This window comes from Oratosquilla oratoria, chromosome 6 (assembly GCF_046742065.1).
Source record: "Oratosquilla oratoria isolate Oo_2021 chromosome 6, ASM4674206v1, whole genome shotgun sequence".
NCBI lineage: Eukaryota > Metazoa > Arthropoda > Malacostraca > Stomatopoda > Squillidae > Oratosquilla > Oratosquilla oratoria.
Genome location: NC_134782.1, coordinates 37,557,654 through 37,583,994, shown reverse-complemented (window position 1 = coordinate 37,583,994; position 26,341 = coordinate 37,557,654). Strand labels below are relative to the sequence as shown.

General features: G+C 41.5%; 1 protein-coding gene across 2 annotated transcripts; it reads left to right on the top strand.

Annotated features, from left to right (window-relative positions):
* Positions 1-745: 745 nt before the first annotated feature.
* Positions 746-21,908, top strand: LOC143026165 (uncharacterized). 2 transcript variants are annotated; one of them, XM_076186173.1, is made up of 5 exons: positions 746-1,134; positions 12,860-12,990; positions 15,058-15,136; positions 20,746-20,856; positions 21,502-21,639. In XM_076186173.1, the coding sequence occupies exons 1-4, from the start codon at positions 820-822 to the stop codon at positions 20,830-20,832; spliced, it is 612 nt and encodes a 203-aa protein (XP_076042288.1). In that variant the 5' UTR covers positions 746-819; the 3' UTR covers positions 20,833-20,856; positions 21,502-21,639. The 2 variants fall into 2 exon arrangements, with proteins under 2 accessions (XP_076042288.1, XP_076042287.1); XM_076186172.1 differs by lacking the exon at positions 20,746-20,856 and having other exon boundaries at positions 21,502-21,908.
* Positions 21,909-26,341: the final 4,433 nt, after the last annotated feature.

Genomic DNA, 26,341 nt, shown 5'->3' with positions numbered 1-26,341 from the left:
TTCGGATTGGTATTACCCATCTCGTTATGAAGTCACTCAACCAGAGTATATGACGTCGTCGATATTACCTATGCTGGCGAAATTCTACAAGTAATCCTTTGGTTGAAATGGGATGGGGGATTGCTTGAAGGATCCGTGGAGATTAGGGACGACGCATCAGTGAAATAACAATAAGTTTATTTAGCAATAAATCAAATACATGAAATACAGATAATGAAAAAACACATAGTTCAAAATTACAATTACAATTGACGAGGATAACACAAAAAAATCATGAAAGCTTATTTCCATTGTGGGCCTCACCTTATTTTTATTGTGGTCCTCAAGAAGCAACGCGGGACCGGCGTATGTTACCAATTGGCGAATATATAAGCCTTCTTATTACTGCACGTGCTCGTTTAAGTTTAAGACTACAGTATCACCTTGAGGCTCGAGCACCGTAACAGTCCAGAACAACCAATGTTAAGGTTTCTAACTTATGGGAATAGTGACGGGATGTAGTCATTAAGTTAATGTAAAATTCGTCCAGATATAGCGAAATATCCGGTACACTCAAACACACTAGACAGCCTCTAAGTATATTCATACACAAAACACATACACATGTCAACAATTCAAAGACTAATATTTATATAAACTAAACCTCCAACCCCTATACCCCCAAAAATTAAGCAGCGATTCAAAACTTCCAAAGAAATAATTTTTAGCAATATAGCGCTTTTTCCCTGTAAAGGATTGTCAATACTTTGTTTTGATGGCAATTGGCGCAAGTGTCAATTTCAAACAATCGTTATATTATATTCTCCATTGTAAGCAAAAATGGCGGAGCAGAACGACGTTGTATCTATAATGAAAGACTTCAAATCGGGACTAGAATCCGATATTGAAAAGTTGAAATCAAACATGGATGGAGAAGCTTTGATTGAGGAACCTGATTTCTCTATCGAATCTGATAAAACTCTTGACGTGAATTTGAAAAACAAGTTGAGCTTAGAGAGTGAAATTGAAGCACTTGTGGATTCCGATTTTTACGTGCTTCCAAAGGACTCGCAAACTCTTCTTTCCCTTGCTGAAGAGGGAACTATGATAACGAAGGACCAGAGTAGACGAAATCTTAATTACTACAATGAAAAGGTGCGTAAACTCGGTTTGTTTTCCTTTCAAATCAAGTTAACAAAAACAATAGAATCACTTACTGTTACTGTACTTACTTTGTTTACTTGGAGAAGTTCCGATGTCTATCCTCACAGCCGTAGGCGTAGTGATCTACCGCTGCTGCCACTCCTGCTGTACCTCCTCACAAGGGCCAGTTGGTCTGTTATTGATAATTGTGTTGGAGGACAACCTACTGATGGCAGTGTAGCCTGGCACTGGGGGCTCGTCTGGCACCTTCCATAGAAATCTGTCCAGCACATGCTTGAAACTGTCCACTGAACAGTTGGTTCTCTCACTTCTTTTGGGAGAGCGTTGAAAATGTTTGGACCCTCATGACCTAGGCTGGATGCCAGTGAGGTCTTAACCCTCTCTGGGGCTCTTGGTGGGAGCATTTGTCTCTCACACTTGCGTCTGTGCTTTACACTGTGATATGGCTTGATTGTTGAGGGTGTGGGGTCAAGAACAAGGCCCTCCAGGATTTTCCATGTATAGATGACCCTATACCTTTCTCTCCTTTGTTGGGAGTAGAGTCCCAGTGCTTCCAAGCAATCCCATGAATTGAGATCCTTCATCCCTCTAATATGCCTGGTGTAATTTCTATGGACAGCCTCAAGCCTCTGGACATCTCCTTGTTTATGTGGTGACCAGAGCTGGCTACAGTAGTCCAGGATAGGTTGAATTAGCACCTTCCAAAGGGTTAGCATTACCTCTGCCTCTCTTGAGGTGAAAGTCCGTAATACCCAGCTAGCCATCCCCTGTGCTCTTTTCACGGTCTGCGTGACCCAGACATTTTACATGGTCTTTGGGTGTGATTTTCATTCCTCTTTCTGTTTGCAGTTCGGTTTTATCTTTAATATCCTGGTTGGCGCCATATCTCATGACCTCAAACTTCTCTTCATTGAACTGCATATTGTAATCGTTAACGCAAGAATAAACCATATCAAGGTCTTCTTGTAGATGGCATACGTCCTCATTTTTCAGCACTACACGACTGATGTGGGTATTGTCAGCAAAAGACAGGATGGTTGCGTCCACTGTCCTATTTATGCCATTCATATAGATTAAGAATAGGAGGGGGCCAAGGACAGAGCCTTGTGGTACTCTGCTTATTACTTTGGTTTTGCTGGACTTGAGGCCATCAACTGCGACTGTTTGGGTACGGTCTGTCAGGAAGTTGTGAAGCCATATTTCTAGCTTCCCTGAGATTCCTAGGTCCCTTGCCTTGTAGAGTAGGACTCCGTGGTCTACCTTGTCGAAGGCTTTGGCAAAGTCTAGAAAACTACATCAACATTCTTCCCCTCTGACAGGTTCCTTAGCAGCCAGTCATAGTGTGTCAGTAGGTTTGAGAGGCAGGACCGACCTTTTCCAAAACTATGCTGGTTCTCTTTTATGAGGTTCTTTTTGAGGTATGTAAACAGTTTGTCCCTTACGCATTTCTCAGTTACTTTGATGATGTGGGATGTGAGGGCAACAGGTCGATAATTCTTTGGCAAAGTCCTGTCTCCTCCTTTATATATTGGGCTTATTATGGCTTGTTTCAGTAACGCCGGGATCTTACCTTTGTCCAGGGAAGATTGCCACAACATATGGATTGGGACTGCTAAGACCTTGCTGCATTTTAGGAGTAGGATTGCTGGAATGACGTCTGGTCCAGCGGCCGAATTTATCCTTAGCTCCTTTATCACCTTTATGATGTCCTCTACTGTGACTTGAAGGTTGGTGAGTTGGTTTTGATTGGTTGTCTCTTTATTGAAAAATGTCGCAGGGTTGTGGACTTCTGCTTGCTTCTTTGGTATGCTAAACACACTGTTGTACTGATGTGCCAGCATCTGGCAGGTTTCTTTTGGGTCATCTGTTGTGGTTCCTTGGTTGGTTACAAGGGGCCAATCTGTGATTTGGTCTTCAAGAATTTTTTGCAGTAACTGTAGAAGAATTTGGGATTGTGCTTTATATTTTCTATAGCTTGGTTCTCCTCAGTTCTCCTCTGTTCCTCGTGTGAGTGCTTGATTTTTTGTTCAGTGTCCACTATTTTTGTAATGGTTGAGAGCTTTTGGGCGTCATTGTTACTTTTTCTTAGTTTATCATTGAGGTTGATATGTTTTCTCATAAGGATTTTTCTGTCACATGGGATAGTGTATCTGTGATCTTTTCTCTTATTTTTTCGTGGCACATAGGTGGTACACATCTCCAGCAGTGTCCTAAACTGTATGTTTAATTTGGTGTTGGGATCGGGTTCCTGTAGTACCAGGTTCCAGTCTATTTCCCTAAGCTCCTGCTGCATCTGTACCCAGTTTATCTTTTCACTGAAAAATTTAAAACTGGCAAAGGGAGTCATATCTGATGGAGTCATGCATTCCTGAGGTGTCCTACTTTTCCTGTATGTTGTGTTAACTAGAATTGTTATGGTCAGAGAAGATTGTTTTCTCCATCATGTAGTTGCTGACTCAATCATTGTTATTGGTGAAGTTGAGGTCAAGAATGTTGCTCTGTCTTGTTGGCTTCATTATTTGTTGGTTTAGAAACAGTTTGTCAGCAGTCTTTAGAAGGAATTTGGCTTGGACTTGGTCTTCTAGAGTGCCCCCACAGGATCTGCCATCTGGCCAACATATAAAGGGGAAGTTGAAATCACCACACATTATAATATCTGTCATGGCAAGTGAAGTAGACTCCAATACTTCATTTAATCTATTCATTGCATTTGTGAAGCTTGCTAGGCTACACTGGGGTGGGCGGTAACAATTTATTATGATTAGGTTTGTTTGTGTTATTTGTAGGATGATGAGTTCTATTACCCCGTTTGAGTGGGATAACAGTCAAGTGGAGTTCCTCAGGGTTCCGTTCTTGGCCCACTTCTATTCATAGTATGTATAAATGATATAGACCATGGACTAAAATCTACTGTTTCCAAATTTGCTGATGATACAAAATTATGCGGAGTGGCAAATGATCACTCAAACCAATTAGATATTCAAGAAGATTTAGATAAATTACAGCAATGGTCTGAAAAGTGGCTAATGAAATTTAACACAAGTAAATGCAAGGTAATGCACATAGGTAAAAATAACAGGAAGTATGATTACAAGTTATTTGGAAATTTGTTAACAAAAGTGGATAGTGAAAAAGATCTCGGCGTAATTATCAGTACATACATATACCAAGGCTTTTTCCCCCTTCCAAGGGAGGTAGCCAAAAAGGGAAAGGCATAAAAACACTCCCACCCATTTCATCCCTAAATACACTCCACACCCCTCCCACCCTCCCTCTCATCTGAGCACCTCCTGGATGACGGGTCATCCCTGCACCCTGCCCACCGCCCTGGGTCAGAACGACCTCAGTAACGACCTCAAATCATCCAAGCGGTGTATTTCAGCCTCTGAGAAAGCAAATAAGGTTCTAGGACTGATTGCGCGATCTTTTGATTTCAAAAGTCCATCACTCATTAACAAGCTATATAAATCATTAGTTCGTCCACATTTGGAATATGCTGTTTCCGTATGGTCACCGAATCTCATTAAAGACATTGACAGACTGGAAAAAGTACAACGGCGAGCCACAAAACTGATTCCAAATATCAAAAATAAATCATACGAAAATTGACTAAAACATATGAATCTGTTTTCCCTAAAAAAGCGTAGACTCAGAGGTGACTTGATACTGGTCTTTAAGATTTTAAAGGGAATTGACAACATCAAAAGTGACAAAATTTTCACATTGAATGAGAATCAGACAAGAAACAATGGTCTCAAACTGTCCGGAAATAGATTCAATTTGGAAGTAGGTAGAAACAACTTTGCCAACCGTGTAGTTAATGAATGGAATAAACTTCCTGCACAGGTAGTGCAATGTAGTTCAGTTCAAAGCTTTAAGAATCATTTAGATAAACACCTAAGCAAGATGCTGTAATGATTATGATTTATTTTATATTATTTGTTTTTGTTTTGTTATCATTTGTCTGTATGATTTTCATTTATTATTAGTTATATGTCAATTTATTATTATTTACTATTTACCTGTTTGTTTATTATTTAACTATAACTATGCATTTATTTATGTATTTTATTTGTTATTTACATTATTATAGTTTTTATTTATTATTATTATTATTATTATGATTTTTTTTCGCATCCAACCTAGATATGGACCAAAAGGTCTCCTGTCGGCATGCTCCGCCTTTGTAATCCTTTGTAATATGTGCAGCTAGATCGTTTCTGACATAGATCATTGCAACACCATGGCTTCTTTTTTCTCTGTCAGCTCTAAATGGGGTGAAGTTGTTTATTTCTATCTCTGAGTCTTTCATGTCATTTATCAGGTGAGTCTCCATTAGGGCAATGAACATGGGGTCCTCTTCTAATGTTAGTTCTCTCAGAAAGGAAACATTACCTTTGTTGCTTTTAGGATAAGAGGCCCTGTATGTTGCCCATTAGGATAGTCTCTAGTTGGTTTGGACGACAGATGCCCAAGGGAACATCAGCTGAGCCTGAAGCGGTGGCCAGTTGTTGTTGTTGTTGTTGTCGATTCCCTTTAAAATCTTAAAGACCTGTATCAAGTCACCTCTGAGTCTACGCTTTTTTAGGGAAAACAGATTCATGTGCTTAAGTCGATTTTCGTATGATTTATTTTTTATATTTGGAATCAGTTTTGTGGCTCGCCGTTGTACTTTTTCCAGTCTGTCAATGTCTTTAATGAGATTCGGTGACCATACGGAAACAGCATATTCCAAATGTGGACGAACTAACGATTTATATAGCTTGTTAATGAGTGATGGACTTTTGAAATCAAAAGATCGCGCAATCAATCCCAGAATCTTATTTGCTTTCTCAGAGGCTGAAATACACTGCTTGGATGATTTGAGGTCGTTACTGATAATTACGCCGAGATCTTTTTCACTATCCACTTTTGTTAACGAATTTCCAAATAACTTGTAATCGTACTTGCTGTTATTTTTACCTATGTGCATTACCTTGCATTTACTTGTGTTAAATTTCATTAGCCACTTTTCAGACCATTGCTGTAATTTATCTAAATCTTCTTGAATATCTAATTGGTTTGAGTGATCATTTGCCACTCCGCACAGTTTTGTATCATCAGCAAATTTGGAAACAGTAGATTTTAGTCCATGGTCTATATCATTTATATATACTATAGACTGTCTGTCCGAGCAGTCCCGTCTCCCTGAGGAATGCTACAGCCGAAACTGGGTTTTCCCACAAATCCTTTATAGAGTGTATGTTGTGTTGTTTGCGTGCATGATTGTGTATAATGCAGTCTTCCATTATGTGTTGTATGGTATGGGGTGAAGTGTTACATCCTGGGCAGCTGTTCACATCACGGTCGTCTAGCCTCTTCTGGTAGCTTAGAAGTGCTGGGTGGTGACCGCATCGCAGTCTGGCCAAGTGGACTCTGTCCTTTCGTGGGAGAGAGGATTCAGAAGGGTGGATATCAGGGGTCTGGCATGCAGCAGTGTGTTGTCTTTCAGTGTGTTAATGGAGCGGTGAGTGATATGATTATGAATATGTTTCCGGAGGCTGGTATTTGGTGGTTGTGGAGGAAGAGAAGAGAGTATCTGTGCGTAATAAAGGTCTTTGGGTGTAGTTTTAATGTTTCTTGGTGTGTGTGGGTGTTCTGCTATGTAGTGTAGCGGGTGTGATGTGTTTGTGGTGGCTGCAGCAAGTGTTTGTGTGCCTCTCATGTCGAGGTGGTCCTTGACTTTGAGGACTTTTGTTTCATGGTGTAAATGGTCTGTAGGTGTTGTATTTGTGCAGCCTGTAATTGTTTTTAGGGCTTTGTTTTGTATGATTTGAAGGGTGTTGTGGTGTGTCTCACTGAGATTAGGAGCCCATGCAGGACTCGCATAATTCATCACTGAGCGTATGCATTGTTTGTATATTGTTATATTAGTTTCTTGTGTTTGCCTTGCATAACTCAGATTTTTTTGTGTTTGTCATAATTTTTCCAATAAAATATGTTGCTCTTTTGAAGGAATCTGACACTTGTTTCAAAATAGTGCCAGTTTTTAAGGGAGGGGATAAGAAAGAAGCCTTGAATTATTATAATTATAGGCCAGTATCCTTAACCCCACATTTGTGTAAAGTGTTTGAAAGCTGCCATTGTGAAAATACTTGGAGGACACAAACCAAATGAACAATACCCAGCATGGTTTCCATGAAGGAAGATCATGTCTCTCAGCACTGTTGGACAGCTATGACAGGATTCTAGTAAACAAAAAATTGAATATTCACTGTCATGACACCGGAACTGATGCTATTTACCTCGACTTCAGTAAGGCTTTTGATAAAGTCTATCATGGCATGGAGTACTTCTGCATGAGCCCTGTAGCCTTAATATAACCGGGAATATTGGTGCATGGTTAGCTGAATTCCTTAAGGGACAAAAGCAGTTTGTTAGATTTCAAGGCTATTCTAGTAAAACAAGTACAATGAGAAGTTCTGTTCTGCAATGAATGGTACTCGGTTCAGCCCTCATCCTGGTGTTTATGCTGGACATTAATCATGATATCAACAGTGATATGACAAGCTTCACTGATGACACAAGGCTATTCAGAGCCATTAAAATGTCAGGGGACTCTGAAATCATACAGAAAATCTTGAGGAAAGTTTACAAATGGGCCACAAATAACAACATGAAATTTAATGGAGACATTTTTCAATATGGTAATTTTAGCTATAGTAGGAACTCTAGATAAGCTATCTGGATCCAGACCAAAGCCGTATCAATACAACAGGTCATGTTCAAGATTTAGGAATTACATTTTCTGCAAGCTGCAACTTCACTGAGCACATAAACAGAGTACCTTTTTGTAATAATAGAATCTTCTCAATTAACAGGTTGGATGTTAAAAACATTCAGGTCAAGAGATAAATTTACCATGCTAACTCTTTGCAAATCCTTTGTTTTGCTGAGATTACATTACTGTTCACAGGTGTGGAGCCTATCTAATGTAAAAGATATAGAGCTAGAAAAAGTTCAGAGACATTTCACCAAACATATTGTATTCCTATAAGATCTGAGTTATTCTGAAAGGTTGAAATCTTTGAAACTCTATTCTTTAGAAAAAAGAGGAGATCATTATACATACATACATATACCAAGGCTTTTTCCCCCTTACAAGGGAGGTAGCCAAAAAGGAAAAGGCATAAAATCATTCCCACCCATTCCATCCCTGAATACACTCCACACCCCTCCACCCTCCCTCTTATCTTAGCACCTCCTGGATGACGAGTCATCCCTGCACCTTGTCCACTGCCCTGGGTCAGAAGCAGTGTCGCAAGACACAGCACATCCACAGCAAGGCCGCTTCATTAAATCGGCGACCCCCCTCTCCGTCCCCCCATGCATAAAAGGAGAAGACGGGGAGAAATCCCTTCGTGCTGCGTCAAATTTTGCTCACACATACTACCTCACCCCCCATCCCCCCGCCTGTTCCACCTCATGCATCACAACATCATCCATATACAACCATTCTCCATTCACCAAACCATCCTAATACTCTTTCATCAACCCTATCTCTCAACTCCCTCTCCACCCCCGTTCTTCTCCTCACCTCCTCATTTCTCACTCTATCCAGCCTAGTAACCCCCATCATACTTCTCAGACACCTCATCTCAAACACATTCAATTTCCTTCTCTCTTCCTCTCTTATGTTCCATGTTTCTGCCCCATACAGTGCTGTTGGCACAATCACTCCTTAATACTGTCTCCTCTTAGCATCCATTCCCAAATGTCTATTCCTCATTATACTTTTTAATCCACCAAGGCATTTACTCGCTTCTCTCAATCTACATTCAACCCTCCACCTTCACCTTTTCCTGCCACATTTGCACCCAAGTATCTAAAACATCCTTCCCCTTTCCTATGGCTTTCTCACATATTTGTCTTACCACAAAGATCTGATCTACACAACCTCAACCCATCCTAAATCCACACTGTTCCTCACCAATTACTCCTTCTGTTCCTCTCCTAATCCTCTCAATCAAGATCCTCCCATAAGCCTTCCCAACTACACTTGACAAACTAATCCCTCTGAAACTACTACATTCACACTTGTCCCCTTTTCCCTTGTAAAGTGGAACTATACAGGCACTCCTCCAGTCCTCCGGCACTCTACCCTCTCTCCAGCAAACATTAAATAACCTCACCAGCCAGTCCACCATCACTGTACCTCCTTTTTTAGACATTCTGCATGGCATTCATCCAGACCAGGTGCCTTACCTGCTTTCATCATCTTAACAACTGCCTTCACTTCATCCTTCCTTATTTCTCCTCCATTTTCCTCACTCATCACTCTCATTTCTTAGCATTTCCCACTGCAACTATCTTTCCCTCCCTATCCTCCTTCACATTTAGCAACTCCCGAAAATATTCTGCCCATCTTCCCCTTACTGCCTTCTCTTCCATTATCATCTCTCCATCTGCACCTTTTACCTTTTCTTCTCTACTTGATTCGCCTCCTCTTCCTCTCTTAATTTCTTTCCAAAACATCTTTTTATTATTTTCAAAATTTTCTGTCATACTCTTACCCCACTTCACATCTGCTCTCCTCTTTGCCTCCTTTACCTTTTGCTTTACTTTTCTTTTCTTAGTACCTCTCATATGACTCCCTCATCCTATTTTGTAACCAATCTGTGAAAGCTCGCTTCTTCTCTTCTACAACCTTCTTCCTTTCCTCATCCCACCATTCACTACCCTTCCTTCTATTTCCTCCCGTCCTTCTTGTTCCACACACCATCCTTGCACACTTTGTGACTCCCTCCTTGAACCATCCCCATTCCTCCTCCATACCTAGCTCTACTCTATCCTTCACTCCCTCCCACTCCTCCTTCAGCTTCTTCTTGTACTCCTTCTCCTTTTCCTTTTCATTTAAAGAGTTCACTCTAAGCACCTCCCTACCTTTTGTCCCTTTCCTCTTTCTCCATCTATCCTCCACTCTCAACTTACCTTCCACCAAAAAATGATCTGATATTCCCCCACCCTCTCCCCTTAGCACATGTACATCCTTAACTCTTCCTATCCTAATAATATTTACCACTACATAATCCATCAACGCTCTATCTACCACCCTTCCCTCCACCACCCTCTCACATGTGTACTTATGCTTGACTTTCTTCCGAAACACTGTATTTGCTATCATCAACTCTCTTTCTAGACACATTTCCACCATCAACTCTCCACTACGATTCTTTCCTGGAACTCCACATTTCCCAACCACTCCATCAATTGGACCATTTCCTACCCTAGCATTAAGGTCTCCCAGTACTATTACATTGACATTTCTCCCTAAATCCTCTATGCACTCATTTAGATCTATCGAAAAGGCCTCCCTTTCTTCTACACTCTTCTCACTGCCAGGCCCATATGCACTTACAAAGACCCACATCTCCTTTCCCAGTTTCACCTTCATCCACATTATCCTTGAGGAAACCTCCCTCCACTACACGTTTACCTATCTCTTCACTTACTAGAATAGCCACCCCTTCCCTCCCTCACCCTCTCTTCACTCCTGATAACCTCCCACTTACACTCCCAAACTTACACTCACCCTTCCCTTTCAACTTAGTTTCACTCAATGCCAACACATCCATCTTTCTTCTCACAAACATACTACCTATCTCTTCCTTTTTACTCTCATCTGTATCACATCCACGCACATTAAAAGACCCAAACCTTAGGGTGCTGGTTGGAAAAATCCCAGACCCTCTTATGCCTTTACTTTTTCGTGTAGGAATGTCCCCTGTGGGGCTACAAGGAGAAGGATGCCTAGTCCCACTCCCCGTCCCTTTCTTCTCACCTCTTACGATCCAAGTGGAAATACTTGGTGGCAGTATTCTTTTCCCCCACCACAGAGATCATTATACTATAATTTATCTTTGGAAAATAGAAAAACAAGTACCTAATTTGTCTAATGAAATAGGTGTATCGGTTTCAAACAGAAGAGGGTGTAACTGTTTAGCACAATCAGTGGCCAGGGATAGAGCTGGTACCCTACTATATAATAGCTTCAGGTGGAGAGCAGTGAGACTATTCAACCGTGTTCCAAGATACATCAGAGATATGACAAACTGTTATGTAGAAACCTTTAAAATCAAGCTGGATGAGTTTTTGGCAGCTGGAAGATAACCCAGGGTTCCCAGAGGGGCAGAACTCCCTAATCAAAGTAGAGGAGGCATGGCGCGGGACACTCTGTGTTGACCCAGTAGATTAAAGTAATCTACTAGACTACACCAAGTAAACCAAATAAATTTGGGCATGTGAACCTTGGAGCTCCAATGCACAAAGGATTTCTTCCTTCACCTCGCCAGTGAACACCTCAGCAAAATAAATTCATATGTTACAAATGTTATAGAGAACTCCCCCTCCTTACTTTGTCTGAAGAAGTCTAGGGAATAGTATTTATTTTAGAAAGTGATGATCTCTTGTTCTGAGCATTAACCATCGATTCTATCAGAAGTTACCTCTTTTGTACTTATTCCCCATACCCACATAATCTGGGGAATTGCATTAGGAAATTTATTATACTTGGGGGGAAACACACAAAATAAGTTATTGCCAGTATAAATAAATGTCAGACCAAACTTAACCAGACTTGGTATATTCCTGTCATGCAGTGCAAGTCCTGCCCACCAAATCACCTTTCTCATTGACATCTAACAGGACCATCACCTGCAATTACTTATCATTGATACCATTGGTATATATACATACATACATATACCAAGGCTTTTTCTCCCTTACAAGGGAGGTAGCCAAAAAGAAAAAGGCATAAAATCATTCCCACCCATTCCATCCCTGAATGCACTCCACACCCCTCCACCCTCCCTCTCATCTTAGCACCTCCTGGATGACAGGTCATCCCTGCACCTTGTCCACTGCCCTGGGTCACAAGCAGTGTCGCAAGACAGAGCACATCCACAGCAAGGCTACTTCATTAAAATGGTGACCCCCCCTCTCCGTCCCCCCATGCATAAAGGAGAAGACGGGGAGAAATCCCTTCAGGCTGCGTCAAAATTTGCTCATACATACTACCTCACCCTCCATCCCCCCGCTCATTCCACCTCATGCATCACAACATCATCCATATACAACCATTCTCCATTCACCCCTATCTCAAATTTCACAGACAGAAATTCTGCAGCCCTACAGTGGTTCTTCAGGAAGAAACAGAATTTGGACTGTTTTATGTTGTGTTAGTGCAGGTCTGTTTGTGTCACCATCTGGTAAGAGAAAGAAAAGGGGAGCAGTCACCAGTTGCCAGCTCTCCTTTAAAAAAAAATGAGAGAGAGAGAAATTCTGGACCTGCTCTGGAGACCAAGTGCCAGCCCTTTAGGGCTGCACCATCAGAAGAAGGTGAAAGTATTGTTGAAACCTGAAGACTGGGAGATGAGTTTTCTTTAATATCTGTCTTGGGGAGATAACTCTTTTCTCCAGTGTTTGTTATGTAGAACCATCTCATGCAGGCTCCCATCATTGGCCCCTGAGTAATCAGTAAATAGATAAAAAAGAGCAATATATAATTAATGTAGCCAGCAAAGGACACAAACTTCCAGTGAAGACAGTTGCATATATCCCAGGTCATAGTTTTAAGATTCAGTTAAACCAATGCATAAACAATACAGTGTAATGTCTTTTCATAGGCTGAAAAGTGTTGGTTTGCTGTTCTATTGTACGTTGTTGTATTTCTTTTCAGGTAGAATCCCTAAAAAAGGAAAAGGCAAAATTACAGCATTTGGTTAACCAGGCAGCACAAGTCGACAAGAAATTGGATGAAATTATCCAAAATCAATCAGAAACTGAAGTTATGGCTCCTCTTCTGTGGAGGTGGGTTCTCTCAGTAAAGTTTTAGGAAGTGATTTCTCATACCATCAATACTTAAAGATTAATTAACTTTTGTTAACCCCAACATCCCAGTGATACTCCACATATCTTATTCCTGCTGATGCCAGACTGTTTTTATTCAGCTTGAGGTTAGAACCCCATAAGGGACTGATTATAAATTATGGTGGCATTGTACAGTTTAGAAGATGATATATCCCAAGTTAAAAACCTTAAGCAAATTAAAAAATGTGTGATAGGGAAAAAAGATAAATACAGTACACTTAAACATGATACTTAAAGAATGCAGGGAATCTCAGATAAGATTCAGTTATATGTGTTCAATCAAAGGAGTAGTGCCACAGGATTGGAAGAGGGCAGATATGATACCAATCTAGAAAAGAAGAACTAAAGAGATACTACTGGTTTCCCCAACAAACTTAATAGTGAAATTGTTAGAGAATTGTGAAAGTTCAGTAGGTGAAATACCTTGAAGAGACAAAGCTGTTGATGGGCAATCACTTTGGCTTCAAATCCAGAAGACTGTATGTGTCAGATCTTTCAAGCCTTTACTTGAGAATGCTTTGCAGTATGAGAAGCTTAAATGGATTGTGTGCAACCATATCTACTGAATACCCTTGACTAAATCCTTCACACTCAATAGCTATCGTGATTGGAACTTTGGAGGATGAATGAATGGGTAAAAGGTTTTTCTAAAGGGTAGGTTCATGAAAAATATCAGGATGGAGTTCAGTGACAAGTGATGTCCCACAAAGGTTAGCACTAGTTTATGTAATGTTATTTACCTGTGTAAATGGTGGGAAGGAAGGTACAACAAACTGCTAACATGTTTACAGTTGATGCAGATATCATGAGAAATGAGAGACAAAGAGTACTGTAGTTTGTTGCAAAAAGATTTCAATAATGCTTAGAACCAAGAGTGGAATATTAATTTCATTGCCAGAATATATAAAGACCACTCAACTGTTCAATGGAAAGTGAGACAATTACAAAGATACACACACAAAAAGAAAGGAGAAAGATCTTTGATTATTTATAAGGGACAAGCAAGATCCATATTAGTGTTACTGCATTCAGGCTGTTATATATCACTGAAATGGTAACAACACAGACCTCTGAGCAATCATCACACAAAAGAAATAGAACAGCTCATCTCACCCGACCCAGACCGACACAGTATTACCTTGAGTGACTGTTAGGAAAGTCTAGTGACAGATGCTTGTTATTTGGGAGCTGTGGGGCTTCAGCAGAAGAGACCTTGGGCAACAATAAAACATTTTGGCAGCATACTACTCAAACATCAACAATTAATCACCTTCACTATACAACATCATTACATAAGTATAGTCACACTTGGATCACAGAACAAGCACTTTAAGACTGACTACCAAATTCCCAATTCCAACAAACCCTTATAGACATTGGCCCAACAGCAATATCCCTTCCAAGAGAGGCAAGAACTACATTAGCAATGCTGCATCCAGCACTGAAAAAATACCAACACAGAGTAGGGCAGGCCACAGAAACAGACTGCCCCAGATGCAACCGACACACTGAAGAGAGTGACTCTCATCCTACACTGCCCCACCATAGCCATACCCAGACAATAACAAAATATTTCTACCTTTAGTGACTTATGGGCCAAACCAGTACCTGTTGTTTGTTACCAAGAGAGATCTAATGCAATGGATGGATTGATTGCTAAATTTGCGAGTGTTGATTGTTGAGTTTGTATTTCGTATTCATCATTGAGTATGGCTCAGTACCATGTAACCGAGTAATTTTGGTGATGAGTTCTTAACCACTCAGTATTTTATAATGCTGAAAGAGATGAATCATCTTTTTATTCTCTGTAACAATTACAATTCTTAATCAGGTTGAAAATTGTCTATAGGAGGAAAAGCTCCATAATTTCCCTGTGGAAAAGAACAGTTGACATACGGGATGGCTTTTACATTTATTGAAATAAGAAAAGCAAGGAGACTCATTATTTTGTTACTGTATGACCTCTAACCCACCACTGTTTTGTAATCACATTTTGTTATTCCATAGGTACAACATGACAGGTGTGATTTTCAAGGAACTAAGAACAGAACTTAATGACTTCCTTCAGGATAGGTTTCCCCAACAGGTGAGTTTCTAATTATTGTACATACCTGGTACACATATATAGAATGCATTTTTCTCTCTCTCTCTCTCTATCTCTCTCTCTCTCTCTCTCTCTCTCTCTCTCTCTCTCTCTCTCTCTCTCTCTCTCTCTCTCTCTCTCTCTTCTCTCTCTCTCTCTCTCTCTTCTCTCTCTCTTCTCTCTCTCTCTCTCTCTCTATCTCTCTCTCTCTTCTCTCTCTCCCTCTTCTCTCCCTCTTCTCTCTCTCTTCTCTCTCTCTCTCTCCCTCTTCTCCCTCTTCTCTCCCTCTCTCTCTCCCTCTCTCTCTCCATCTCTCTCTCCCTCTCTCCCTCTCTCCCTCTCTCTCTCCCTCTCTCCCTCTCTCCCTCTCTCTCTCTCTCTCTCTCTCTCTCTCTCTCTCTCTCTCTCTCTCTCTCTCTCTCTCTCACTCTCTCTCTCTCTCTCTCTCTCTCTCTCTCTCTCTCTCTCTCTCTCTCTCTCTCTCTCTCTCTCTCTCTCTCTCTCTCTCTCTCTCTCTCTCTCTCTCTCTCTCTCTCTCTCTCTCTCTCTCTCTCTCTCTCTCTCTCTCTCTCTCTCTCTCTCTCTCTCTCTCTCTCTCTCTCTCTCTCTCTCTCTCTCTCTCTCTCTCTCTCTCTCTCTCTCTCTCTCTCTCTCTCTCTCAAAAATATCTGGGGTGTGACCATTCCATTCAATATAAATATAAAACAGCACTACCTTGTCACTAACAGCAACAGTCAGTGATTGCAATATCATAGAATTACTGGGATAAGCATAAATTATGCATTGGAAAACTTTTAAGAGAAGAAGCCCTCTGTATATAAATACTGTTCAATACCAAACAAGAATATTGTTAACCTATAACACATATTCTTTTACAGCCCTGTTGTATAAGTTAGAAAGGTTTCCCATTTCTTGTTTCTCATTTTTCATGAGTTCTTTCCAATCTGCATAATGCCAACGTGAAATAACAGCTGCTTTTCTTAGAACTATGATCAGAAAGATCTGCGAAACGTCTTGATAACTATTTTGTTGTGCTTGTATTTTGTTTTTTGCTGTATTTCTTGTATTAATTTCTTGTATTGTGTTTATTGTGTACTATACTTTTGTGTCTATTATAACTTTTGTGTTTCCTATGAATTTTGGAAATCTGATTTACTCCCTTTCCCCCTACCAAAAATCTACTTTTCGCAAGCTTGAGAGCTCACGAAAAAAACTAATCAATAATTCTTTTGCTGTCGTTTTTAACAGAATATGTCTCAGAGAGAATCTCCTGCCACGCTTCACCAATATATATATATATATATATATATATATATATATATATATATATATATTATATATATATATATATATATATATATATGTGTAAGTAACCACTAGAAAAAGTAAACTAACAAAGAAGAGCGCTTTTGTATAATTACGTCTTCAGTGCAGATACAAAGAAGGAATTCTTTGTATCTGCACTGAAGATGTAATTATACGAAAGTGCTCTGCTTCGTTAGTTTACTTTTCCTAGGGGTTACTAACGCATTTGTGAACACACGCTCCTAGTGTTTTTATTGCATATATATATCCCCTTCACTTTTGAGTGGAGTGAAGGTGGAGGTAGAATGTAGATTGAGAGAAGCGAGTAAATGCCTTGGTGGTTTAAAGAGTGTAATGAGAAATAGACATTTGGGAATGGATGCGAAGAGGAGACTGTATGAAGGAGTGATTGTGCCAACAGCACTGTATGGGGCAGAAACGTGGAACATAAGAGAAGAAGAGAGAAGGAGTTTGAATGTGTTTGAGATGAGGTGTCTGAGAAGTATGGTGGGGGTTACTAGGCTAGATAGAGTGAGAAATGAGGAGGTGAGGAGGAGAACAGGGGTGAAAAAGGATTTGGGAGAGAGGGTTGATGAAAGAATATTAGGATGGTTTGGACACATGGAAAGAATGAGTGAAGAAAGACTAGTAAAAGAGGTATGGAAGGCAGATGTGGAGGGAGTGAACATGAGGGGACGTCCTAGGATGAGGTGGATGGATGGGGTGAAGGGGGCTTTGGGGAAGAGGGGAATGTCTGTTGAGGAAGGAAGGGAGAGGACGGAAGACAGAGGTGAGTGGAGAATGGTTGTATATGGATGATGTTGTGACTGCATGAGGAGGAATGGGCGGGGGGGTGGGTGGGTGGGGTAGTATGTGTGAGTAAATTTTGACGCAGCCCGAAGGGATTTCTCCCCGTCCTCTCCTTATATGCAAAGGGGGACGGAGAGGGGGGGTCGCCGATTAAATGAAGCGGCCTTGCTGTGGATGTACTGTGTCTTGCGACACTGCTTCTGACCCAGGGCGGTGGGCAGGGTTCAGGGATGACCCGTCATCCAGGAGGTGCTCAGATGAGAGGAAGGGTGGGAGGGGTGTGGAGTGTATTTAGGGATGAAATGGGTGGGAGTGTTTTTATGCCTTTCCCTTTGTGGCTACCTCCCTTGTAAGGGGGAAAAAGCCTTGGTATATGTATGTATGTATATATCCCCTCTTCTCTTCTCTCTCTCTTCTCTTCTCTTCTCTTCTCTTCTCTTTTCTCCTTCACTCTTTCTTCTATTTTCACTTGCTAACAGAAACTTGAATATATTGTACATACATATACTAAAGGTATTTTATCCCTTACCAGAGAGGTAGCCAAAGTCAAAAGGCATGATTCCACTCCCACCCATTTCATCTCCACCCATTCCACTCCCATCCACTACCCCTACCTCCCTCTCATCTTCGCTACTCATGGATAATGTGTCATCCCTTCTTCTCACCCATTGCCCTAGGTCAAAAGCAATGCAGCAAGACACAGCACATCCACAGCAAGGCTGCTTCATTTAATTGGCAACCCCCCTTTCCATCCCCTCATGCAGAAACATTGAAGACAGGGAGAAATCCCTTCAGGCTGCATCAGAATATCATTCACACATAAATACATTAATACTTAAAAACGTGGATACGTTATACCCGTGTTAAAGTCAAGTTGACTATTATTGTATGCTTTTTTACCCAAGCCCACATATGATCATAGCTCTGAGAAAAGCAGCTGTTATTTCATGTTGGCATTATGCATGATGATATATGCATTTTAATATTGGGAAAGAGAGAAACGTTTGTTAAGGAAAGAAGAGAGATGACAGAAGATAGGGGTGAGTGAAGAATGGTTGTGTATGGATGATGCTGTGATGCATGGAAGGGAGTGGGTGGGGGATGGTGGGGGTGAGGGAGTATGTGTGAATGATATTTTGATGCAGCCTGAAGGGATTTCTCTCCATCTTCTCTTTTTCTACATGAGGGGACAGAGAGGGGGTGGGGTGCTGATTAAATGGAGCAGCCTTCTATGGATGTGCTGTGTCTTGCTCCTTTAAGGCAGTGGGCAAGATGCAGGGATGAACAGTCTTCCAGGAGGAGCCAAGAAAAGAAAGAGGGAGGGGTGGTAAAGGGGAATGGAGTATGTGGAGATGAAATGGGTGGGAGTGGATTTATACCTCTGACTGGCTACCTCCCTTGTAAGGGGAAAGAATCCCTTGGTATATGTATATATGCACCATGGTTGTTCAAATGATTATCCACCTCACTTCGAAAGGGGTGCCACAGATATAAATGAAATAGCATGGTGATTACAAGAACTATAAGAAAAGTGATACCCAGCACAAAAAGGTTGTATTGGTAAAATTGTAATCCCTTTGCTACATGGGACCTTCTCCAAGAATAGATAAGTTAATCTAGGGGTAGTTTGATTATAAGAAAAAAGTACATACATACAGGGTCTAACAGATAAATCCGTACAAACTTTGAAGAGGTTTTAAGCACTTAAAAAGTAACATATGGCAATTCTGATTGTTTCCAGATACTTCCATTTGTCTAATAATTTAGCCAGTTGTATACTAGCACCGGTGCAATAAACATTAAGCAATGGAACAAGCCAAACGTTCAGCCATATGCGAACTTCGTCGCGCGGGTCACACTCCTAGCGCCATAATAAGGATGCTAAAATACTCCAGACAAACTGTTTATGATGTTTGTAAACGTTTTGATGAGACCGGCGAAGACCAACGAGCTGCTCACAAGCCCAGAAGGGGCAGAATTCTAACACCTCGCTTTTTAGCTGGTCTCAAGAGAAGTGTCAATGCAAATCCAGCCTTACCATTATTGACATTGGCAAAGAAGAGAGGTGTCAGCACAATGACAATTCACAGAGCATTAAAGAAATTGGGATTAACCTCATTCTCACAAGGAAAAAGACATCTTTTGACACGAAAAATGAAAGAAATCCGCTTGACCAGGTGCCAAAAGCTGTTGAACTGGATGAAGTCGAATGGCTCAGTCATCAAGTTTTTTTCCGACGAGAAGATTTTCACGGTTGATGCGACTTTCAATAAGCGGAATGATCGCTGGATAGCCTCCTCATCCTCAGAGGTTCAACACAAGACAACGACAAAGAAACCAGCAAGTGTCATGGTGCTCTGTGTGGTGTCAACTGAGGGGGACATCTTCACTCACTTCTTCAACAACAAGGAGAAAGTCAATGCCGTTGTCTATTGCAAAGTTCTAGAAGAGAAAATAATACCCTGGATGAAAGATAAGGCTAGTGGCAACCAGTTTGTCTTCCAACAAGACTCGGCTCCAGCCCACACAGCGAAGAGGACCACCAACCTTCTCGAAGGGTCAAATGTGCAATTCTGGAACAAAGAGTTGTGGCCCTCAAATTTGCCAGACCTAAACCCTTTAGATTATTATTTTTGGGCGCGAATTGAGGCCAAGGCATGTGACAAGCCACACAGAAGTATAACAACCCTGAAGACAGACATCAAGAAGGCTGTGGGTTCATTATCAAAGTCTGAGATCATCAACGCTGTATCCAAGTTTCGTAAACGCGTTGAAAGCGTCATAACAGCTGAAGGTGGTTACATTGAATGAAATCATTGTTCTTATTGCCTTTTCTAAATATACACTCCACTCCCCTCCACTCTCCCTCTTATCTTAGCACCTCCTGAATGACGAGTCATCCCTACACCTTGTCCACTGCCCTGGGTCAGAGGCAGTGTCGCAAGTCACAGCACATCCACAGCAAGGCCGCTTCATTAAATCGGCGACCCCCCCTCTCCGTCCCCCCATGCATAAAAGGAGAAGACGGGGAGAAATCCCTTTGGGCTGCGTCAAATTTTGCTCACACATACAACCTCACCCCCCATCCCCCCCACCCATTCCACCTCATGCATCACAACATCATCCATATACAACCATTCTCCATTCACCCCTGTCTTCTGTCCTCACCCATCCATCAACAGACATTCCCCTCTTCCCCAAAGCCCCCTTCACCCCATCCATCCATCTCATCCGTCTGGGGTATTGGCTGCATGTTATTGTGGCAAAGTAGCATGCAGTTGATACTTTAGGGTCTATATGGGGTGCCCCTATGGACCAGAGCCACACATCCTTTTTGTCTGTGATAGAGGAAAACTGTTCATAGAGAAATTATGACACTTTTATACTACGGCTGTCCCTCCGTTATGCTGTCCCCCAACTCCTTGTTACTGTCCTGTACAATTTCTCTGAATATTCATTTCCTTTTTTGCCAACCTACCCTGTGGTGGGGGCAAAAGAATACTGCCACCAAGTATTTCCACTTGGATCGTAAGAGGCGAGAAAAAAGGGACGGGGATTGGGACCAGGCATCCTTCTCCTTGTAGCCCCACAGGGGACATTCCTAAAAAGTAAGAAAAAAGTACCACCCAAAATGTAAAGGTTTAGAGGTCTTGTATATATTTCTTTTGTATTCTTGCTGCATTACTTCTGACCCAGGCAATGGGCAGGAGAAAGGGATGACCCTTCATCCACAAAGAGCTAAGATAGAGGGAGGAAAGGTGGGGGAGTGGGTGCATGCCTTTGACTTGGCTACCTATCTCTCAGTGGACAAGTGGGTAGTGGACAAGATGCGAGGATGACTCGTCATCCAGGAGGTGCCAAGATAAGAGGGAGGGAAGAGGGGAGTGGAGTATGTAGGGGATGGAATGGGTGGGAGTGGTTTCTATGCCTTTGTTTTTTGGCTACCTCCCTTGTAAGGGGGAAAAAGCCTTTGATATATAGATAGTATTCATCTTTTTTTTTTTTTTTTTTTTTTATGTTGTATGCATTTATGATGGTCATGATTCAAACACCACCATGTATTTACTGGATATAGTGGGGAGATAAATTAAATTTCCTATTCTTCTCTTAAGGCTGAAATGCTTTTTTATCTTTATTGTTCAATGGGGTTCCATAGTATAGACAAATTAACCATTTTATTTCTTTCTTTTGTATTTGGGAATATTTGTGAAATATTATCATAACTCATTGAGTGTATTCTTTCTTCCTTACAGGACACCTTAAAGAGCATGAATGACATCTTGCAAGAAATTGTTGAGAAATTCCTTGCTGATCCCAGTGATCCCTATGTTGATGTAGAATATGATCAAATTGAGCCAGCCTACATCCAATTCCTTATCAAGGCACGCATTATTTCTCGGCATCAACATGATGTGTCTAAAGTTAGATTACGAGATCCAAGGTTGAGCTGATTTTTTTTTTTTTTTTTTTTTTTTTTTTCTCTCTCTTTTTTCTATGTCCACAGAGGTCTATGAGCTTTCTGACCTGTGGATTTATTATATGTTTCTTGATATTGCCCAGTAGCTGAAGTAAATAATCAAGCAACTACCAAATCATGTTTTTTTTTATATATATACAAGCCCCTGGCTCCACCAGCCCGGCTGTGCCGGGGGGCTTGGCCTGCGGCGCACCTCGCTTCGCTCGCGGGGGGCTACGCCCCACCTTCAAACAAAGGCTATAAAATAAACAACTGTAAATTATTCACCGCTTTTATTTTCGTAATTTTCATCATTTTCATTTTTTAGAAGAACATTTTTATTTAGACTTACGCCCACGTGTTTTTAGTCTATATTTTGGTGGAGTTCCGTAGATCCGGTGGAGTCCTCAAGATCCGCTCGAGTCCCAAAGATCCGCTCGAGCCCTCAAGATCCGCTCGAGTCCCAAAGATCCGCTCGAGTCCCAAAGATCCGCTCGAGTCCTCTAGATCCGCTCTAGTCCCAAAGATGCGCTTGAGTCCCAAAGATCCGCTCGAGTCCCGCGACCGCATATATGCAATTTATACCCTTACAGGGATGGCCCGTGTCACGGGGTCCGTCATTTTAACCTTTTTGCCGGATCCCCGTTCAACTCAGTTAGGGACATTGTGACATTGAAACATTTTGGAGAATTTTATTTTTTCGCCCCACTCTCAGCCAATCAGCCATCTCCGTTGCCGCGACGTCACCGCTCTCGGCCAATCAGTTGTCTCCGTTGCCGTGACGTCATCACTCTCTCAGCCAATCAGCGAGTTGAAACTCACCCAGGAATTTGCAAAGAATATTTTTAGGACAAAGTGTCACCGTAATACCACCTGTCCCCGACGTCCACAGCGTTTTTTAGAAGAATATTTTTATATAGACTTAGATCTGAGACCCCATCTGAAACATCTGCAGTACCATCAGTGATAATCATTGGATTAGAGTACCTTTCTTGATCTTGAAACATTAGTTAAAGAAAAGTTTGTGAATAAAAGGCTAAAGTTTTTACTATAGATATACCATTTATGCATGTTATTTTGTCTGGAGCTGTTTAATCTTATTGTATGTAAAATCGTACTGACAGTGGGACAGTATGGGAATAGAATTAATGTCATTGTTCAGACTGCTAGGACCAATGATGGGTGTTGGAAGTGGTTATCCAACAAACCAGATGATAGAGAGGATCATCACCCTGAAAAAGATTGGGAGAGGGAAGAGATGACAACCAGCAACTGCTTTCCTCCTCCTACTAGATGGTAACAGAAACAGACCCAAACTGACACCATGCAGCAATATAGAGGAAAAGTCCAAGGACCATTGCTAGAGACTAGGTCATGGATGACCAGCTAGTAACCACCTGACCACTAACAGTTATATGACATAACTTAGCCAAGAGAAGCCAACCTGATTGCAATGTTTCACTCAGGTGAAGAGAAACTACTTTACTTCCCAAAGGGTTAACCATTTCATTGCACAAAGATTCTCCATCAACTTCTTGTACTAGCTTTTGAATTTGAGGGGAGTGTTACAGTCAAAGGGACCAACAACAAACACCTGAAAATCTGTAATGCCCACAAATGCAATGTTTTAGAGATGGGGTGGAAAATCAGATTTAGACACACAACACATACATAACACCCAAGGAAGTGAAAAAGGTAATTGATGAAGATGGAAGCACTATCCACATATGGATACTGAGGGGGATACATATTTGATTGGTATACCTTGTAAAGATATCTGCAAACACACCTCAACTACAGAAACTGCCACTGTTTCCTCCCTGGCTGTGTTGACTCCAGTAATGTGGTATACAATGTACCAGCTTGTTGTAGTGGGGCCACGTGTTAGTATAGGATGGTGTGGCAGGTGAAAATGCTACTAGCACATAAATGAAGCAATAGAATTCTGGTTATCTAGTATGTAATGCCTAGCTTGGAATATGCAGCAGCAATATGGTACCCATATAAAAGAACTAAGTAATTTTTCTTTTTCAGGGGTGATTGAGTATGGGGCAGAAGAATGGAACATAAGAGAGGAAGAGTTTAAATGTGTTTGAGATGAAATGCCTGAGAAGTATGGTAGGGGTTACTAGGCTGGATAGAGTGAGAAACAAGGAGGAGAGTGGGGTTGAAAAAGGAGTTGGGAGATAGAGTTGATAAAAGAGTATTGGGATGGTTTGGACATATGGAAAGAATGAGTGAAGAAAGATTAGTAAAAGAGATGGAGGGAGTGAACATGAGTGGGTGACCAAGGATGAGATGGATGGGGTAAAGGGGGAATTGGGAAAGAGCCAAATGTCTGTTGAGAAAGGAAGGAAGAAGACAGAAGATAGGGGTGAGTGGAGAATAGTTGTGTTTGGATGATGCTGTGATGTATGGAAGGGAGTGGGTGGGGGATGGGGAGTGAGGGAGTAAGGTGTGGATGATATTCTGATGCAGCATGAAGGGATTTTTCCCTGTCTTCTCTTTTTCTGCATAAGCGGATGGAGAGGGGGTCGCCAATTAAATGAAGCATCCTTGCTATGGATGTGCTGTGTCTTGCTGCATTGCCTCTAACCCAGGGCAGTGGATGAGATACAGGGATGACCTGATATCCAGTAAAAGCCAAGAAAAGAGAGGGAGGGGTAGTGAATGGGAGTTGAGTATGAGATGAAATGGGTGGGAGTGGATTTATGCCTTTGACTTTGGCCATCACCCTTCTTAGGGAGGGGAAATCTCTTGGTATATGTATATTCTTTTTTCTTTTTCATTAAGTGTTTCAGCTTTCTCAATAAACTACTGTAGACAAATGGAACAGAATGTCACTAGAGGTGTGTTTGCAAAAAAAAAGAAAAATATATGGGTTCTCAATACCAAGGAACACATACTTCAAGTAAACTGTAACAGTAATGGTAGCATGTACAACTACAAATCTGGATGCACCCGAGAAACTCATAATAGGATGCTAGTTTTAACCAAGGTAAGCAAGGTTAAGATTTAAGAATATATCTGATAGATACCTATGAAGTGCCAGAATCAAAGCAAGTAGATTACATTTCTAGTATATACCAGAGTGGGTGACTATTGCTAAGGAAGTGTAAAATTTGTTGCCCCATACCCTATTTTAAAGACAAGAAATCTATCTTTTTCATGGGGCGAGTGTTTCTTAACAGCTATGAATCCCATTTCAAAGCATTGCAGCTTTTTCATTCTTGTCTGTTGCCAAAGAAAGGGACAAAACCTTGAAGTGGGATTCAGAGACAGGCAGAAGGATAACTACTGCATCACTGCTTCCTTATGATCCCCCTGGTTTTGACTTCCTCCATCTGAACGACATGATGAAAGACTTAGAAAACTGGGATTTTCCACATTAGAAAAGCTAATAGAGAGAGGTGGTATGCTTACCTAGTAATAACTAGTGCAGAATGAAAAAGTAACCTTGTTCTGTCCCCATCTCTAAAAAGTACAAGAATCTAACACTATATTATGCCTATCATATCTCTTTGAACCTGGTTATGGTGGGTGCCTGGTGATGTTTAGATCAGAGAAAGGTGGAGGAAAAATGGACAGGTAGGATCTGCTGGCATAGGATGAAAGATCAACATGAGGTCATAGTAAAAATAAGTAGGTAAAAAAGCAAGCTTATTTGAAAGATGTTAGGAAGTCAAGCTTTCTACATTCATATATAGGCTTATGGGCTTGTGAAACACGGTGGATGATAAGGTGATCGTGTGTGTGAGATTCACCTTGGTTTTGATATATGTGATGGACTCATGATTTACAGCAGTTACCTTTCTGGATGATGGAACATAAGAGAAGAAGAGAGAAGGAGTTTGAATGTGTTTGAGATGAGGTGTCTGAGAAGTATGGTGGGGGTTACTAGGCTGGATAGAGTGAGAAATGAGGAGGAGAACAGGGGTGAAAAAGGAGCTGGGAGATAGGGTTGATGAAAGAATATTAGGATGGTTTGGACACATGGAAAGAATGAGTGAAGAAAGACTAGTAAAAGAGGTATGGAAGGCAGATGTGGAGGGAGTGAACATGAGGGGACGTCCTAGGATGAGGTGGATGGATGGGGTGAAGGGGGCTTTGGGGAAGAGGGGAATGTCTGTTGAGGAAGGAAGGGAGAGGACAGAAGACAGAGGTGAGTGGAGAATGGTTGTATATGGATGATGTTGTGATTGCATGAGGAGGAATGGGCAGGGGGGTGGGGTAGTATGTGTGAGTAAATTTTGACGCAGCCCAAAGGGATTTCTCCCCGTCCTCTCCTTATATGCAATTGGGGACGGAGAGGGGGGGTCGCCGATTAAATGAAGCGGCCTTGCTGTGGATGTGCTGTGTCTTGCGACACTGCTTCTGACCCAGGGCGGTGGGCAAGGTGCAGGGATGACCCGTCATCCAGGAGGTGCTCAGATGAGAGGGAGGGTGGGAGGGGTGTGGAGTGTATTTAGGGATGAAATGGGTGGGAGTGTTTTTGTGCCTTTCCCTTTTTGGCTACCTCCCTTGAAAGGGGGAAAAAGCCTTGGTATATGTATGTACCTTTCTGGATGAGAGTTCACCTCATATGTGGCCCAATCTGTGTGGGTGTGTAATGACATATGGCTTATTCATTACTATAT